General features: G+C 55.0%; 1 protein-coding gene across 1 annotated transcript in view; it reads left to right on the forward strand.

The window, feature by feature from the left end:
• The first annotated feature begins 7,013 nt into the window (after positions 1–7,013).
• The window catches only part of Kcnt1 (potassium sodium-activated channel subfamily T member 1), a 46,579-nt gene continuing 33,459 nt past the window's right edge, over positions 7,014–20,133 (forward strand). The window contains exons 1-2 of the mRNA XM_051166476.1: positions 7,014–7,193; positions 17,566–17,607. Of these exons, the coding sequence (XP_051022433.1) occupies positions 7,039–7,193; positions 17,566–17,607 (197 nt within the window). The 5' untranslated portion in view covers positions 7,014–7,038. The remainder of the gene's footprint in view (positions 7,194–17,565; positions 17,608–20,133) is intronic.

Genomic DNA, 20,133 nt, shown 5'->3' on the forward strand with positions numbered 1-20,133 from the left:
GATGGAGGGAGGGTACATTTCCCTTTTACCACAAGATAAGTGAAAGAACTAGCCCCTTCCCCATGCTACGCCTTCTTATTTCTCAGTGTACCCACTTCAGCCTCAGTCTGAGAGTGGGATTTGATCAGCAGCAGCGAGAATTAGTTGTGCCCCCAAATTATAATTCCTTCCAAAGACACCCTCCACTCTCCCATTACTCTCTCTCTCAGAGGGATGAAGTTTAACAGCTGTCCCACACAAAGGCAAAGCCATGTCTCCTGCACTCCTCTCCGTGAGCATCATGGGTATAGGAATGTTTACTCGCCAAGTCGACCTTGCATTAGTATCGCTGTGCTGATCCTGGAGGCCCGAGACCATCTGATCCAGGAGACACTTTACAAGTGGGATTAAGAGCCATGTGATGACATGGTACTTAGGGTTCTCTACGTGGCCTGGTACCATCTAGGTTTCTCTAATGAGAGGCAAGAGGGCCAGAGCAGAGGCAGAGGTTAATGTGATAATTGAAACGTAGGCAATCAGAAACCCCACCCTGAGAAGCACATGTGGTCACTAGAAGCCGGGACCGCAAGCATTCTCTCCTACGGCTCCGGCAGGAACCAGCCCTGCCCACAGATGATAGACTTGGAGACCATGGGACTCCTCAGCCCAGAGCCACACGATTCATATATGCCGTCAGCCAGTAAGCTTCTAGTATTAGAAGCCAGAGGACACCTGGGTAGCGCGTGTTAGTGATAGTGCCCTCTGTTCCGTTCCGTCTCTCTGGCAATGCCCTCAGAGCACCCCTGCCTGAGGACGTCCTCCTCCAGGGACTGTCTCTCCTGTGAGATGATGTTGGGTCCACAGTCCCAGCTCAGAGCACCTTTATTTTGAATTGCAGCAGCTTGCACACTCCCAATGTCTGCTAATTATATTATTCTCTTTACTCGACAAGCTGTAAAATCACCACAATCTGTTCTGTAACCAGGTTTTGAATAATTATCTAACACTCCACTTACAGGAGTTCCTGCTGACCACGGGCGTCCATTGTGCCCCTTCTATTCTGCCGCTCTTCGACTTGGCATTTCCGGGAACTGTCTGCAAATAACCTTTGAAGTTATCCACCGTCCCCAAAAAGGGCATCTGTGGCTGTGCCATGTTCTTGTGTGCCCCTCTGCACCTAGGGCTCTCTGCACCTGGGATTTGGGTGCTATTTTAGCAGGGTGTCATAGTTCTCTGCCTTCTGGCCTTGGCAGGTACCCTTCCGCATCTTGTGTCTGCAAATGTCCTTTGTCCTTCAAGTTCCGTAGATTGAGGAGGGATGAGTATCCAGGTATACTGTGGCCTCTAGCTTATTTCCCTGGAATTCAGTGCATAGCTCTTCTCCTCCCTGCACAGAGTGGTTCTAAATGCTAAGTATGTCTTAGACACTGAGGCCCATTGGAGACTCTACCCATGGGGGTCCAAAGGCCTGATGGGACAGTGCCCTCCACCCCTGATGCCTAGTCTGTGTGTGCCTCTGCCATGTGATCAGAGCCACTGGCCTGGTCAGTAATTCCATTTCCAGCCATCTCTTCGGATTCAGTTTGATTCACTCTGTAATACTGGGATGCTGCCTGGGTCCCCAGGGAGCCTGAGTTGTAAAACCTTTCTCTCCTTCTATCTGTGGAGATAAGCATAATTATGTAGTCTCTCGGAGCTTTTCTTATTGAATCTTGTGCTCATTAAGCTGAGAGGTGCCTCTAGCCCTGGTGGCCAGTTTCCTTCTGGCCTGGGGTTGGGTTTTGCTGACAGCCAGGCTCTCTGTCTTTGGACTTCTCTTTCTCTCTCACCTGGTACAGTAAGCATAGTCACACTGCTTTGCACAGTGAGCATAGTCACACTGCTGTGCACAGTGAGCCTAGTCACACTGCTGTGCACAGTGAGCCTAGTCACGCTGCTGTGCACAGTGAGCCTAGTCACGCTGCTGTGCACAGTGAGCCTAGTCACACTGCTTTGCACAGTGAGCCTAGTCATGCTGCTGTGCACAGTGAGCCTAGTCACGCTGCTGTGCACAGTGAGCCTAGTCACGCTGCTGTGCACAGTGAGCATAGTCACACTGCACAGTGAGCATAGTCACGCTGCTGTGCAGCTGCCAGCACTGTCCATCCCCATCACACTGTTCCTTAGCCCAGCCCCTGACACCCAACTCCTACTGCATGTCTTTGTGGAGCCAAGGCCTCTGGGACCTCGCATAAATGGAGCCCCACAGGCTCTATCCTTTTCTGAAGGCTCATTTCCCAGCACAGCATCTTCCTCTGTGGTAGCACATGGCAGGCTTCCTCCCTGCTGAGGCTGGATGACACTGGGACTCTCTATCCTCTTGGCTGTTATGTAGTTCACACCATTTCTGCTCTTCCAGTATATGACCACACTGCCTTTCCAGAAGCCCAGAGGTGGAAAGGGCTATGTGTGCCCAGTTCTGGACCTGTCCTTTTTTTTTTTAGATCTTATGAAATCCTTACCTAGGGTATCCAGACCATCTAGCTCCATGCCCTTCCCATGGGACAGTCTGAGGGGAATGACCTTATAAAGAGGTTCATCCCTGGGGCTCAAGAGATGGCTCAGAGGTTAAAAGCATTGGCTGCTCTTCCTAAGGGTCCTGAATTCCATTCCCAGCAACCACATGGTGGCTCACAACCATCTATAATGAGATCTGGTGCCCTCTTCTGGCATACAGGCAAAACACTGTATACTTAATAAGTAAATAAATCTTAAAAACAAAGAGGTTCAGCCCTGATATCTCACCAACTGGACAACAATGCAAGTCAGGGCAGCTACTTGCTGCCACCTGTGTGCCACCAGGGAACCAATGGGGAGAATTCTCAAGATCTATGATTGTCTCAGTTTAGCCTAAAATGGTGACCAGGGTGAAGAGGCCAAGCCTTCAAGCTTACTTTTCTCTCAAGTAGGGTATCTAATGCGTGCCATGTTTCTGTACACTGCTCAGCTCTTGGGATCTCTCCTGTAGACGTGGGTGACATCTTAGCTGGGTATAACAGCTTTCTTCGGTACTTGATCTCCCTGGGACTGCCATCTCCTCATTCTTAGCACCCCGCTTCTCACACTGTTTTGTGGATGTGAATCTGGTGTGCCTTGGCCTGGCTTGAGTCTCAGGACCTGGATTCTGTCCTTTTCTACATTGGTTTATGTCCTTTGGGTCTGGGAGGCTGCCTTCCATTGTGGTTCTTTCAGCACCTGCCCCTGCAGGCTTCACCCACAGGGAGCAACTCCAGGTGGCTTACAGCTTCACGTACCTCCTTGTAAGGTCACTTGCAATGTCACCTGTAGCCTGGTGTTCCTAAAAGGGGGTGAGGTGTCATTTATCTCTTGGTTTCTATGGCATTCATCCCTTGGGACCTTGGGGCTCTAGTCTGTCCAAGCTTGGCACCTGGCACCCAACTTCCCTTTGCCTCACTCCATACTAGGTTCCTTGATTGGAAACTCTCCTGTGCTCAGGTGCCTGGAGTTACTCTTCCCGTACAAGAAACAGCACTGGACTCTGGAACCAGAGGTGTTGGCTGTGCTTAAAATATACCTGCTCTACAGAGATTAAGGGAATGGCAGATCAATGGCTGGCCCAAGTTGAGACCCACTCATGGGAGGGAGCCAACCCCTGACACTATTACTGATACTCTGATCTGCTTGAAGACAGGAGCCTAGCATAACTGACTTCTGAGTGGCTTCATCCAGCAGCTGATGGAAACAGATGCAGAGACACCGCAGCCAAACAATAGACCGAGTTTGGGGAGTGCTGTGGAAGAGTGGGAGGAAGGATACAGGGAGCTGGAGGGTCAAGGACACTGCGAGAAGACCTACAGAATAAACTAACCAGGCGCCCATGGGGGCAACCAGAGATTGAACCACCAACCAAAGAGCATGCATGGGCTGGAACTAGGCCCCCTACACATATGTAGCAGATATGCTGCCTGGTCATCATGTGGGTGCCCTAACAGTGGGAGTAGGGGCTGTCTCTGACTCTGTTACCTGCCCCTGGATCCCCTTCCCCTAGCTGGGCTGCCTTGTCAGGCCTCACTGGGAGAGGATGTGCTAAGCCCTGCTGTGACTTGAGGTGCCAGCGTGGGTCTCTGTCCTGTGATCTGCAGATGTGGCATCTGAGCAGCCTGCATTACTCAGCGATGCAAATGTGTACTCTCTGAACACGGAGCCCTGCATCCCTGACACTAACGCAGGCCTCTAGGTGCCCAGGAGTCCTAGCACTTTCTCTGTGCTGCAACGTATGTGCACAGCATCCTAGGTTATGCTGGGCCCTGCAGCCTTTTAATTTGATTTCCACACATTACTGTGGATCATCCCACGACATGCCCTTGGGGAGTTCCATGGCCCCTTCTTGGGTCCCTGAGAAGGGCAGAGGGACGTCCACCTGGAGGAGCACTTGGTGGGTACAAATGCCTTGCTCCCCTATGGCCAACATGAGCTGTGTAGTCCAGGGATGCTCACATGAATATTGGCTCAGACACCAAGGGCTGGTTTTATGAGGACTTGGAATTGGGGCAGATAATTGAAAGAGGCAATAAGACAGTTTTTTTTTTTGTTTGTTTGTTTGTTTTAATCCAAGACAATTTTATTTGAGTTTAAAGGAAAACCCTGGGGCAGGCAAGCAGTAGAAATCCCAGCTGTTGTCCAGAGAAAGAAAATGGAGGAGAGAAGGGAAAGTGTCATCCCATTTAGGCTGACATGGTGTTCTGACACATGGCTGACAGACAGCTGTGTGCCGCGGACAGAGACGTTAGTGAAAGAGTAAGGTGGTTGCAGCCGTGCACAGCACACACAGGCCTACATTCACACGGACCGACGCATACACCCTTGCACGCCCCCATACTAAACCACACCAGCCAAACCCCATAACAACCTGAGCAGTGCACAGTGGGGAAACTGAGGAGCAGAGGGTCTCCCCACTCACCTGAAGTGATAAGGAGCAGAGGAGGATCTGAAGAGATTTGAAAAGAAAAAGAAATAAAGAAAAACATTGCAAGTTTCCGGATAATCCAGAGTACATGCTGATCTGTGGCCCAACAAGGCTGCTGTCCCAAGTTTCTGTGTTAGTTGGGGGCCAGGATTCTGGAAACAGAAAGTACAGTATCTCATTAAAGAATTAATTATTCTACCTATCTCTTTAGCATGGCTGAAGGTGAGCCCACCTTTGTCAGGGTGGTCCCTTAGCAGTTATCTCTCAAGCACAGTGGTGGCTCTGGGTGTGGGTACCCCTGATGAAGCAGGTCAAAGACTGTGCCTCAGTTTCCCTCAGCAGCCCAGTCCACTGGCCATCATGGCTGCTCTCTACCAGAGACAGATGCTACATCACCTTCTCCCAAAGGACTCAGTGCCCGGAGGACAGCCCTGAGCTGTTGTCCTATTTTGCCAGGATACATGGGGGCCCAGCAAGGATGATCCACCCAAGTGATGAAAGGGTTCAAGGAAAGGAAAAGAGTGAATCCCTACTGTGTGAGGTCCCCTACTGTGTGAGTGTGTGGTGGGCGGGGACACTCCCTCAGCTAGTCAGTACCACTTGGGAGTGCAGAGCCGGCCTTCCCCTCACAGACTTCCCAAAAGGGTCCTGATGGTTGATGGATCCTAGTAGGGAAAGGCTGGGCAGGCGAGGCAAGCCTTGGTCCTGGCCTGGGTGGCTCAGGAGACCCTGTTCAGGACTGCTGTGCACCACAGAGTCTCCTGTACCTGGCTTGGATGTTGGATTCGCCAGACTTCCAGCACAGACACCTGTCTGCTCTTACCCACCTGTTACCTGGGTGAGTCACCTGCAGCCTCAGCTGGGAAAAGGCTGGGCTGCGCTGGAAGAGCCGCATCCCAAGGCTGAATCAGCCATCCTTCCCTTCAGATCCCTGTCCGGCTCCTTACAGCTTCAGTTTAGTGAGGGGACGACACCTCCTTGTCCCTCGGCACCTCAGTTTCCCCACTGGGCACTGCTCAAATTGTTATGGGTTTGAGTTTGGTTTGGTTTAGTTTAGTGTGTGTGTGTGTGTGTGTGTGTGTGTGTGTTTGTGTGTGTGTGTGTGTGTGTCTGTGTGTTTGTGTGTCTGTGTGTAGGTGTATGTGTCTGTCCATATGACCGTAGGCCCATGTGTGCTGTGCATGGGTGCACGTGTACGCATGCACATGTCCGTAGAGACTGGGTCAACCTCAGATGTCTGCCTCAGTCACCTTCTACCTTAGTTTTGCTTGTTTGTTTTTGTATTTTGAGACAAGGACTGGGGCACACCAGTTCGGTGAGGGTCAGCAACCTCCAGGAATTTGCCCGACTCTGCTTTCCCCGGCCCTCAGATTTTCAGTGTGTGCTATCACCACGTCTGTCTGACTTGTTTGTTTGTTTGTATTTAATGTGTGTGTTGAGAATTGAACACAAGTCCTGTGTTTGCCTGGCAAGGACTTTTAAATCACCCTGAGCTATCTCCCCAGCTCTTGCTTAGGGTGAGGTGACACTGTGCAAGTCCCCAGGTACCTGGCACAGACTTATCCCCTGTTTCTGGAGTTGCCACACACAAGATGGGGATCCACTAGCATTCAGTGATCAGTAACTGCTCTTGTGGGACATCTGCAGCAGGGAGGATGGGCACACACTTACTGTTTCCCATCTGGCTGGAGGACTGGGCCACTTCATTTGGTCAGGCCCTGAGGTAGGAGTTAGACGATGGGCGGGGCTTCCTGCCATGCTGACCCAGGACACACAAGGGTACATACCTGGCAGAGATGGCTATCTCCTCTCTCACCAAACTTCCTCTGCAGGTGAGCTGTCCCCTCCCTAAAGCGCTATGACCATTACTTCTGGTAGGAGTTGGGGTAAGACTGGAACTGAGTCTTCCTTGAGGCATCCAGGTTGGGACGAAAGCCTGGGACCGACCTTGGTGCACGGGGACCCAAGCTGACGCCCTCCCCATCCCGGACCATTCCACTGTGCTGCGCGCATTGGGGGTGAGGAGCGCGGTGGTTGCGCCCGGCGCCGCCCCCGCTACCGCTACTGCCACCCGCGCCAAGCGCTCCCGCAGGATGGCGCGGGCCAAGCTGCCGCGCTCTCCATCCGAGGGCAAGGCGGGTCCAGGGGACACCCCAGCCGGCGCTGCAGCCCCCGAGGAGCCGCATGGGCTCAGCCCGCTGCTGCCGGCCCCCGGCGGAGGCTCCGTGGGCAGCGACGTGGGCCAGAGGTAGGGACGCTTGCGGGGACCAGGACCCCGCGGCTGCGCGGGAGGGGCTTCGCATCGCTCGCATTTTGTCTAGCACGAGTTCTGCTCCCCCGCACCTGGTGTTGCCCATAGCCCTGGAAGAGGGCGTCCTGGGGTCCCACCACCCCTTGTCTGCAGCCTGGCCTGGGGAGCCTTAGACCCCAGCCTCTTGCTTAGTTGTTGAACCTAGGGCCCTGCAAGTATGAACTGGGCTCTGGGCCAAGTGGCCCTGGCCTCCACTGCTCCAGGAAGCCCCACTCGGGTGGGTTCAGCGAGGGACCCTAAGGAAAGGTAGGCACTTGAGAGGTAAGCAGCTGAGGCCCAGGCAGGCTACATAGCAAACTGGCTGGGATTCAGTAAAGGCATGGTCATGCTGAGTACCAGCACGGTGGGCAGCTAGGATGCTGGAGGCCTTTGCAGAAGGGAGCCCACCCTTTTCATCCTCCTGCAAGCTCCAGGCAGGATGTGGTACCCCATTTCATGGATGAGGACACTGAGGTCTCTGCAGCAGTGAATCCCTAGCTGTCACCTGCCTGTGCCAAGAATTCTGCTGGCTGCTGCGGGGGAACCAAATGAATCAGACCTGGCCTGGTGTGGGCACATCGTGAGCTCCAAGCCTGTTCTGGTAGCGCTTGGGGCAGGACTGTACGGGAACAGGCCAGGCAACTTCCTGAGCGCTGGCTTTTTAAGGATGAACAAGAGTTGGGGTGGGGGTAGGGCTTTCTGCACAGAGAGATGTCGAAAACCCTGGGTGGGGTGCCTGTGCTGGGTCAGGCCTGATGGGTTGGCAGTGGCTGGGCCAACAGATGGCTGGACTGAGGTGATCAGAGCACCTCTACTTCTTTCCTTGCTTCTCCCATGGGAAGTTTCTTGCTTCTTACATGGGAAGGCTGCTGCCACCCTGTTCTGTTTGCTGGAAGCGGCTCTGGGGGGGGGGGGGCTCCCACAGCTCATGGCCAGCTCAGAGAAGGAGGCTAGTGCTGCTCAAAGCCCCCCAGGGATCCCTCTTGGCCTCCAGTGATCTCAGAAGCTCCCTTCCCAGCTGATATGGCCCCTTGAGAGGTGGGCTGCGGGGATGGCAGATTTTCCCAAGATGCATCTGAGCCCAGAGTGCAACTCCGGCTGTGGCCACCTCCTCCAGGAAGCCCGTCCCCACTTCCGCCTCTGTATGTTGCTGCCCTTGGCCCTGTAGACCACAAGCTGTGCTGCTGGCCCTTTAACAAGGATGGCCTCTCTCCCCAGCATGCAGGGTCCTTGCCAGCCTCCTTCTGCAGAGCAGCTGGGCCCAGGCAGCACCTGGGCCAGTAGCTGGCATCTGAACACCTGCTGTGATGAGCAGTTGGGAGCCAAGGCAGATCCCAGCTGAGAAGGATGGGGTGGTTTGTTGAAGTTTCTAGGCAAGATCATGCATGGCCTCGGACTTGCTTTCACCCCTGTCCTATGTCTGGGCTGCTGTCCAGGAAAGTCAGAGCCTGGGGCCTCTCAACCACTAGGAAGGTAGCGAGGTAGAAAAGTGTCTTTATAGCCCCATGCATGTCCACAATGGTGTTGTGGTCCTGCCCACATAGTCCCTGATGCGCTGGACTTTCTTAAAATACGGCAGGCCTGGGCCCTCTCGCCACACCCAACCTGAACCCTTTTTCTTCTGTCTCCCACTGAGACTTAGAGTGGTTAGGAAATGTGAACTGGGGCAGGAGAATCTATTCCAAAGCTTTGGACCCTAGGAAGGGCTAGGCCATTAAAGGACCTCTCAGTGGGTCAGGTGCTGGGGCCCCTTCTTGCTTAAGCCTCAACACCCCTGGATCCAGCTGACTCAAGGCCCCTGTGGAGACCCTCCCATCTGCCCTCTCTGTCGACTCTCTCTCAGCTCCATGTGCTTCCTTAGGGACTGACTGGGCCAGTGAGGGATGCTTTATGCCCGAGGAGAAGGGACTGGAAGGTCAGGGGAAGGGGCCGCGCCTCTACACAGGCAGGCCAGAGGCCGTACCTGAGCTGTGCCCGTGGGGCCGGGGTTGGAGGACAACTAGAGGGGTTGGATGGAAGAAACGGTCCTAGAAGTTGTCCCTAGTGGCACGCGTTGGGGATCTCTGGGTGCCCCAAGTGACACTAGTGTGTTTCATAGTCAGTTGTGGGATCAAGAGAGCAAGCAGGTGCCCTGGAGTGCTGTGGTGGATGGGTTGTGGGCAGAGAGCTGCAGAAAGACCTAGGAGGTAGGTCCGACTCTGGAAACAGGAATGTTTGCAGCCTGGGCCCATGGGGTCTCCATATCCCAGGCAAAGGGAGGGGATGAGGCTCCCAAAGACACCGCCATGGGGAGCTTCAGGGCCAGGAAATCATCTACCTTTTTGACATCCTGGGGTCTCAACATAAAGATGTAGCTGTGGAAGAGCCACGGGTGCTGGAATGGATCAGAGGCAGGGCCTGAGGGATGCTGCCGAGGCTTGACATGGTCTGGGCCCTCTCCCATCCTTGACAAGGGCTCCAGAGATAACCACTCGCATTGCTGTGTCCTCCCTGGGGCCACCCCTTTGGGCCTGGCAATAGTGAAGCTCTCAGGCTACTGAGGGGAATCTCCTATCAGAGCAGGAGTAGAGGCTGGGGCAAGGGTGCCAGGAGTCCGCCCTCGCCAGCCTGCTTCTGACCTGCCCAGTCCAGGATCAGCCATCAGCCTTACACCTGAGCCGAGCTTCCCCAATACTTGCACACTCATCACTGTCATCCCAAATCAGAGTGTTCTGAGGGCTAAGGTCCCCGCCTCCTGGCTTTGTACCCCACCCCCAGGACGGCCTGCGTCTTCAGCTTTCTTACCAGCCGGCACATACCTTCCTTGAACCTGTTCTCAAAGACCCCATCCTGACATCATCTACTTCCTGGCCACTTGCTACCTCAGTGGGGACATAGCTTCGTACTCTGTGGCACCATGCCTCTCGACAGATAGACTCTCGGTCACACTTCCGTTCCCAGCTTTCATCCCTGCTCATCATATGCCAGTGACCCCCCCCCACACCATCATATGCCAGTGACCCCCACCCCACACCATCATATGCCAGTGACCCCCCCACACCATCATATGCCAGTGACCACCCCCACACCATCATGTGCCAGTGACCCCCCCACACCATCATATGCCAGTGACCCCCCCACACCATCATATGCCAGTGACCCCCCCCACACCATCATGTGCCAGTGACCCCCCCCACACCATCGTGTGCCAGTGACCCCCACCCCACACCATCATATGCCAGTGACCCCCCCCCACACCATCATATGCCAGTGACCACACACACACCATCATATGCCAGTGACCCCCCCACACCATCATGTGCCAGTGACCCGCCCACACCATCATATGCCAGTGACCCCCCCACACCATCATATGCCAGTGACCCCCACACACACCATCATGTGCCAGTGACCCCACCACACCATCATATGCCAGTGACCCCCACACACCATCATATGCCAGTGACCCCCACACACACCATCATGTGCCAGTGACCCCACCACACCATCATATGCCAGTGACCCCCCCACACCATCATATGCCAGTGACCCCCCCACACCATCATATGCCAGTGACCCCCACACACCATCATATGCCAGTGACCCCCACACACACCATCATGTGCCAGTGACCCCCCCACACCATCATATGCCAGTGACCCCCACACACACCATCATATGCCAGTGACCCCCCCACACCATCATATGCCAGTGACCCCCCCCACACCATCATATGCCAGTGACCACACACACACCATCATATGCCAGTGACCCCCACACACACACACCATCATATGCCAGTGACCCCCCCACACCATCATATGCCAGTGACCCCCACACACCATCATATGCCAGTGACCCCCACACACACCATCATGTGCCAGTGACCCCACCACACCATCATATGCCAGTGACCCCCACACACACCATCATATGCCAGTGACCCCCCCACACCATCATATGCCAGTGACCCCCCCACACCATCATGTGCCAGTGACCCCCCCCACACCATCATATGCCAGTGACCCCCCCCACACCATCATATGCCAGTGACCCCACCACACCATCATATGCCAGTGACCCCCACACACACCATCATATGCCAGTGACCCCCACACACACCATCATATGCCAGTGACCACACACACACCATCATATGCCAGTGACCCCCCCCACACCATCATATGCCAGTGACCCCCCCACACCATCATGTGCCAGTGACCCCCCCACACCATCATGTGCCAGTGACCCCCCCACACCATCATATCTCAGTGACCCCCACACACACCATCATATGCCAGTGACGCCCCCACACCATCATATGCCAGTGACCCCCCCACACCATCATGTGCCAGTGACCCCCCCACACCATCATATGCCAGTGACACCCACACACACCATCATATGCCAGTGACCCCCCCCAACACCATCATATGCCAGTGACCCCCCCCAACACCATCATATGCCAGTGACCTCCCCCACACCATCATGTGCCAGTGACCCCACCACACCATCATATGCCAGTGACCCCCCCAACACCATCATGTGCCAGTGACCCCCCCACACCATCATATGCCAGTGACACCCACACACACCATCATATGCCAGTGACCCCCCCCAACACCATCATATGCCAGTGACCCCCCCCAACACCATCATATGCCAGTGACCCCCCCACACCATCATGTGCCAGTGACCCCCCCACACCATCATATGCCAGTGACCCCCCCACACCATCATATGCCAGTGACCCCCCCACACCATCATGTGCCAGTGACCCCCCCACACCATCATATGCCAGTGACCACACACACACCATCATATGCCAGTGACCCCCCCACACCATCATATGCCAGTGACCCCCCCACACCATCATATGCCAGTGACCCCCACACACCATCATATGCCAGTGACCCCCACACACACCATCATGTGCCAGTGACCCCACCACACCATCATATGCCAGTGACCCCCACACACACCATCATATGCCAGTGACCCCCCCACACCATCATATGCCAGTGACCCCCCCACACCATCATGTGCCAGTGACCCCCCCCACACCATCATGTGCCAGTGACCCCCCCACACCATCATGTGCCAGTGACCCACCCACACCATCATATGCCAGTGACACCCACACACACCATCATATGCCAGTGACCCCCACACACACCATCATATGCCAGTGACCCCCACACACACCATCATATGCCAGTGACCCCCCCCCACACCATCATATGCCAGTGACCCCCCCCACACCATCATGTGCCAGTGACCCCCCCACACCATCATGTGCCAGTGACCCCCCCACACCATCATATGCCAGTGACCCCCACACACACCATCATATGCCAGTGACGCCCCCACACCATCATATGCCAGTGACCCCCCACACCATCATGTGCCAGTGACCCCCCCACACCATCATATGCCAGTGACACCCACACACACCATCATATGCCAGTGACCCCCCCCAACACCATCATATGCCAGTGACCCCCCCCCAACACCATCATATGCCAGTGACCTCCCCCACACCATCATGTGCCAGTGACCCCACCACACCATCATATGCCAGTGACCCCCCCCAACACCATCATGTGCCAGTGACCCCCCCACACCATCATATGCCAGTGACACCCACACACACCATCATATGCCAGTGACCCCCCCAACACCATCATATGCCAGTGACCCCCCCCAACACCATCATATGCCAGTGACCCCCCGACACCATCATGTGCCAGTGACCCCCCCACACCATCATATGCCAGTGACACCCACACACACCATCATATGCCAGTGACCCCCCCAACACCATCATATGCCAGTGACCCCCCCCAACACCATCATATGCCAGTGACCTCCCCCACACCATCATGTGCCAGTGACCCCCCCACACCATCATATGCCAGTGACCCCCCCAACACCATCATGTGCCAGTGACCCCCCCACACCATCATATGCCAGTGACCCCCCCCACACCATCATATGCCAGTGACCCCCACACACACCATCATATGCCAGTGACCCCCCCACACCATCATATGCCAGTGACCACCCCACACCATCATGTGCCAGTGACCCCCCCACACCATCATGTGCCAGTGACCCCCCCACACCATCATATGCCAGTGACCCCCACACACACCATCATATGCCAGTGACCCCCCCACACCATCGTATGCCAGTGACCCCCCCACACCATCATGTGCCAGTGACCCCCCACACCATCATATGCCAGTGACACCCACACACACCATCATATGCCAGTGACCCCCCCCCCCAACACCATCATATGCCAGTGACCCCCCCCAACACCATCATATGCCAGTGACCCCCCCACGCCATCATATGCCAGTGACACCCACCCACACACCATCATATGCCAGTGACCCCCCCACACCATCATGTGCCAGTGACCCCCCCCACACCATCATATGCCAGTGACCCCCCCACACCATCATGTGCCAGTGACACCCACCCCACACCATCATATGCCAGTGACCCCCCCCACACCATCATGTGCCAGTGACCCCCCACCACACACACCATCATATGCCAGTGACCCCCCCACACCATCATGTGCCAGTGACCCCCCACACACACACCATCATATGCCAGTGACCCCCCCACACCATCATATGCCAGTGACCCCCCCACACCATCATATGCCAGTGACCCCCCACACCATCATATGCCAGTGACCCCCCCACACCATCATGTGCCAGTGACCCCCCCACACCATCATATGCCAGTGACCCCCCCACACCATCATGTGCCAGTGACACCCACCCCACACCATCATATGCCAGTGACCCCCCCACACCATCATGTGCCAGTGACCCCCACACACCATCATATGCCAGTGACCACACACGCACCATCATATGCCAGTGACCCCCCCCACACCATCATGTGCCAGTGACCCCCCACACACACACCATCATATGCCAGTGACACCCACACACACCATCATATGCCAGTGACCCCCACACACCATCATATGCCAGTGACACCCACACACACCATCATATGCCAGTGACCCTCCCACACCATCATGTGCCAGTGACCCCCCCACACCATCATATGCCAGTGACCCCCCCACACCATCATATGCCAGTGACCCTCCCACACCATCATATGCCAGTGACCCCCCCACACACACCATCATATGCCAGTGACCCCCCCCACACACACACCATCATATGCCAGTGACCCCCACACACCATCATATGCCAGTGACCCCCCCACACCATCATATGCCAGTGACCCCCCCCACACCCACACACAAAGGCCAAGGCCTGTGTAAGGCAGCTTCTCAGGCTCAAACATTGCCTTGGTGTTCTCCCTCGCCTGTCAGTCCAGCTGCAGGGAGCAGAATCCCTCCCCACCCCCCAGCTGCAGTCACTAGTATTCTTGGGCTCAGGAGGGAGTCCCTTCGATCTTCCTTGCTGGGACTTTCTTGTCTACTATGTCCAGAACCTCATGGGCCCCACAACACTGTAGGATCCTGGGTCCTCCCCTTCCCCACCAAGTGGCTCCTCTGGACAGCTTCCATACAGTGCCTTCCTAGGCTCCTAAGTACCTCACTCCCTACTTGGACACTCGGACACACCCCAGCTCCACACATTGCACCCCAAGCCCTTCTGAGGCTCACCTCAGTTGATACCCGTTTGCTCCACTCTCTCCCCACCCTGTGCATGCCTATCTTGGAATATGCATGGATGCCAGGCTCAAGTACGGGGTATACCCCTCCCCAGTCCCTTTAATGCACAGAGGTTTCCTTATTAAGTGGTGGTGAGTTTGTGGGGACTCTTAGAGGCTGGGGTGGAGACCACAGGACTTGATTTTTCTCGTGGTTTGGGGAGCTGGATGTGGGCAGGCTGCTCCGAGACCTCTCCCGCATTCAGGCCATCCTCCTTGGGTAGTCTCACAATCTCTGCCCCTCCTTCTGTCCCTCCCTGTGGTTTGGGTCTTAAACTCTTCCCACCAGCAGAAGCCTGTCTGCATGGAGTCCACCCGTAAGATCCCATTTCAACCTAATTTCTGCAATATTTTCCCCTAATATAGTTAGTTATACCCTGAGTTCCAGGAGTCATGGCTATAGCCTGTGAATTTGGGGGACACAACCCAGTGAAGAATAAATGGGCTTGTTTTCTTGTTTTGTTTTTGTTTTTGTTTTTGTTTTTGTTTTTTAGTTTTAGTTTTTTGAGACAGGGTTTCTCTGTGTAGCCTTGCCTGCCCTGGACTCACTTTGTAGACCAAGCTAGCCTTGAACTCACACGATCCACCTGCCTCTGCCTCCTGAGTGCTGGGATTAAAGGCGTGTGCCACCACTGCCCGGCTGGGCTTCTTTTCTTTTCTTTTTTTTTAAAATATTTTATTTAATTTTTAATTTATGTGCGTTGATGTGTGGCTGTCAAATTTTTTGGAGTTACAGACAGTTGTGAGCTGCCATGTGGGTGCTGGGAATTGAACCCGGGTCCTCTGGAAGAGCAGGCAGTGCTCTTAACCACTGAGCCATTTCTCCAGCCCCTGGGCTTGTTTTCTTATGGAACTTTCCTGTCATGAACTTAATTGTCTGAAAGCCAAAACAGCGTCCTCAGAGACTCAGGGTTCATGGGGTGTAGAGAAGTGGACATCCATATATCCTGACCTCCCATCAGCCCACAGGACTTCTAGAAAGCTGCCCCTTTAAGGTTCAAATGAGGTGTGACTGTGCCTACCCAGAGGCTCCCGTTGGGAGCCCCAGGCTCTGCGGAAAGCAGCAGGCTATGGTGCAGAGAGGAAGCCAGGTTGGAGCTCTCATTTACATGGTGTCCAGGCTCCTTAGGGCTCTTGTGATGATGAGGAAGGCACAGTGGTACCTAGGTCACTAGTTGCTGTCATAGATCCTGCCAGGCCATCTTGGCGTTGGATGCTACAGATGAGCTTGCCTTCTTTCCCAGCATCCCCTGCCCTCCGCAGCTCCCTTTGCAGGTGAGCTCATACCCTCTGGCACCAGTCCTTGGCAAGATGTGCACCAGCAAATGAAGCCCATGCCTCTTACACAAAGGCCATTGCCCTTTAAGGGGAAGATCTGAGCCAGGTCACATTGCAAACGTGGGAACCTCCCAGACAATGGGGAAGTAACCTCCTCAGTCCCAGCCTCAGGCACTGCATGGCTCAGGAGGCCAGATGGTGCCCATGCAGACAGGGATTGGTCTGACCTAGGCAGCGGATCTTGGTTGTAAGCATCAATCAGGTCTGGTCCTCCATGCTAGGGCCCACATGATCTCATTCCCACTGTAGCAAGCCATAGCTCTGTTCGGCTCTTCAGACCCTTCTCTTAGATCTTGTGGCAGAGCTGGGTCCAGGAGGGGAATCTCAGCTATACAAACAGACAGGGCATCTGGAGGCCCCCAGGGATGCCTAAACTTCATCCCACCCACCCCCGTACTGCGCAGAACTGTGCACCTGCTGCCTTGAGTCTTCCAAGGGTCCATCCATCTTCCACCTCGTCCACCCAGGCCAACATATTGGGCTATGAAGTGGATCCTGGCCTCACAGAGGTCCCGACACAGGTTGTACGGGGTGCTGCGTGACGTCTGTAGTGATCTTTGATGAATCTTTGTTTTCTCATCTGGAAGATAGTTGCTTTGAAAACTGAGAGGCTCCAATGAAGTCCTTGGTTGGAGAGACCAGCCCAGACAGCACACAGTCAGCACTAGGCACAAGCTACACTGCAGAGCTGCTGCCTCACCCTGAGCCCCTTCTCCACACAGGATGGTGTACGGAAACTCAAGGTCAGGGTGTCTGGAGCTGGCTAGGTAGGGGGGTACACCCCTGTCACCCAGGAAACATCAGCTCCAAATAGGAAACCAAGAAACAGGCCATCCAAGGTATACTGTGCCAAGTGTGACACTATATAGGGACTCCTCTGCTGTCTTCAGCTTCCTCACTTACAGTGTTCCTGGAAGGGTCACTGCTGGACACAAGGTCACAAAGAGGCCTGAGGTCGGCTTAACTGGAGGGGGAGAGGCAGATCTTTGTCTCTTGGCTCAATGCAGGGCCCTGTCCTCACCGCAGCTGTCACTCTCTCTGGCCAGAGTGCAGGGCCTGCATGTGCCAGCACCTATGGACTCTGCTGCTTTCTCCAATACCTAGGGGTTAGGCCTGGCTTCTACCTGCCTTGCATGCTAGGCTGCCTGCCCTGACACTACCTTTCATGCCTGGGACTCCACGGGTCACAGATGGGGGGCGACTTCAGGCATATCCCATTACTCTGGGATACTGCCTGGAGCCCTGATATGGTCCTGGAGTCCCAACTGCCTCCTATGTTGATGTGTCCACTCTGTGTCTCCAGGCACCATGTGGAAGATTTCAGCCTGGACTCTTCCCTCTCTCAGTAAGTGCTTCACAAGGGAGGGGCTGTCTCGGGGACAGACGTGGTGTCCTCATACCCCTGAGAGCCAGGCCCATGGGAAGGGCTCCTCTTGCTCAGTGCCATAGGCCGACAGCCAGGCAGAACCATGGCAGTGTTGGCCAGCATTTCCCAGGACAGGCACATGCTTCTTGTCCTAGAGCCTGGGGTTGGAGACAGTGGGATTACTGGTCCCCTTGGGGACAATGTGTGGGCAGGACGTGGGCCCCCCAGAGGTGGATACCTGGTCTTGGTTACTCTTTTATTGCTGTGATAAGACACCATGACAAGGGCAGCTTATAGGGGAATGAGTTGATTTGGGCTTATAGTTTCAGAGGGCAGAGTCCATGCCCATCATGGTGGGAACATGGAAGCAGGCAGGCAGGCAGGCACGGTGCTGGAGCAGTAGCTGAGAGCTCACATCTGAGCCACAAGTATGAAACAGAGAGAGCTAGCTGGGAATGGCAGGGGCTTTTGAAACCTCAAAGCCTGCCCCCAGTGACACCCCTCCTCCAACAAGGCGACACGTCCTAATCCTTCTCAACCTGTTGGTGGCCATTCTTTTTTTTTTTTTCAAGACAGGGTCTCTCTGTGTAGCCTTGGCTATCCTAGACTCACTTTGTAGACCAGGCTGTCCTCGAACTCACAGCGATCTGCCTGCCTCTGCCTCCCAAGTGCTGGGATTAAAGGCGTGCGCCACCACTGGCCATTCTTATTCAAACAATCACACTGGTGGCCTCCAGACCTTCAACAGAAGCCACATGACAGGATGCAGGCCTGCCATCGTGCTTGCGTGGGTACAGTGCTCGTGTGTCCCCAGAGCCTCCAGCCTGAGGTCTCCAAGGGCTCTGCTGGGTACCTCTCTATCTTCAGCTAAGATTTAGGTCAAATGACAAAGCCTTGGAGCCTGGGGCAGCCAGAGCCTCTCAGGGAAGTCTGTTATGGCATGCTCCCAGGACCCAACACACCACTGTCAGTGTGGTCTCCAAGTGGGGCCTCGGCTTCATTTTCACTGATTAACCGTCAGAATTGGTGACCACCATGTGCTTAGTGTTTCCAGCTATTGGCAATCTGGGGTGCTTCCTGCTACCGTGGTTCAAACTATTACGAGCCCACAGATGTAGGCTGGGTAGCTGGGGCCACAGCCTATACCTCTGTCTCCTAGCTGAGGGCCCTGTGGTGCAGTAGATAATAAACATGGGTGAGAGGCACCAACCACACCCAGTGCTCTCCTCCTCCCAGGCACCCGAGGAGCTGGGCCTCAGACCTGGTAGTGGTGAGGGAGCAAGAGCCTGTCAGTGTCCATGCTGCCCCAAAGCCAGTGCCTACCAATCAGAGCAGATGTCCTAGGCTCCTCAGAGAGCCCCAGGGTCTCAAGAAGGCTGCCTGGCTACTTGAGTTAGTTTAAGAAGCCTGTGCCCATTTTCCAAGGCCACATTGGATCTCTTCTCTCAGTGTCCCAGGTAGAGCTTGAGGACCCATACCTGGCTAGCCTACCTCTGCTCCCGGCCCCCCAGGCTCTGTGGGGCTGAGGCCTGGAGCCTTCTCGGAGAGCTAATCTAGGATGGTGAGAAGCTAAGAGGGCTGTGAGCCCCACCTTGCTTTTCCAGCAGGATCCAGAGCCACCGGAAGGCACTACAGATGGTGTTCTTCTGAACTCCCCTGGGGATTATGAAGGCTTGGGGTTGTGGGACATCCGGGCTTTTCCTACTTGGTTAGCCCCTGCAGATGCAGAGGGGAGCGGGTTTGAGATGCCCCTGGCAGCTTGTTCTCGGGCCCTTCTCACCCAAGCAGGCAGTATCATGCCTGGGCCCTAGGTCTGTGGGCGTGGCTTCTGTGTGTATGCAGCCAGTCTGTGGGTTTGCAATGGGACCCACGGAACAATTTTGCCCTGAGATGGCTTTCTAGTTACCTTGACTTTGACCCCCATGCCAGCACCCTGAGGTGCTGCTGCTGGTCCTGAGCCCCGTACCCATCACCTCTCACTATATCCTCTCTCTGAGCTCGGTCCCTGGGGACGCAGCGGGACGCGTCCTAACTTCACCATTGACAAAGCGCTTGCATCTGCCGGTTGCTGTGTGACACTCTGGGAGGGCATCATTGCTCTCATTGCCAGTGAGGAAGCTAAAGACAGGTGAGAGGCAGAGCCTGCACCTGCGCAGCCTCCCGGGGGGGCACTGGCTCTCGGTCCTTAGGCTCTGCCTGCTGGGCCAACACAGCTTCTGTGACTCCCATGAACTTCACATAGGCCCAGGGGTGCCTGTGAGCAGGAGCTATAAAGAGATGCAGGTCGCTCACAAACTCCCCCTGCTCCCGTAGGGCTGTGCCCTGTGCCTTCATCTTCGGGCAGATCAAACATGTTATCTTAAACACAGATTGGAGTAAAATGGATAGCTTTAATTCCTGTTTTGTGTGGTGCTAGAGGAAGTGGGTGGCCGCAGTTCATTAAAAATGTAAAAGTAAAAGAAAAATGTTCATTGATTTCTCTGGCATTGCAGAGCTGTGACTTCA

This window comes from Acomys russatus, chromosome 24 (assembly GCF_903995435.1).
Source record: "Acomys russatus chromosome 24, mAcoRus1.1, whole genome shotgun sequence".
Lineage (NCBI taxonomy): Eukaryota > Metazoa > Chordata > Mammalia > Rodentia > Muridae > Acomys > Acomys russatus.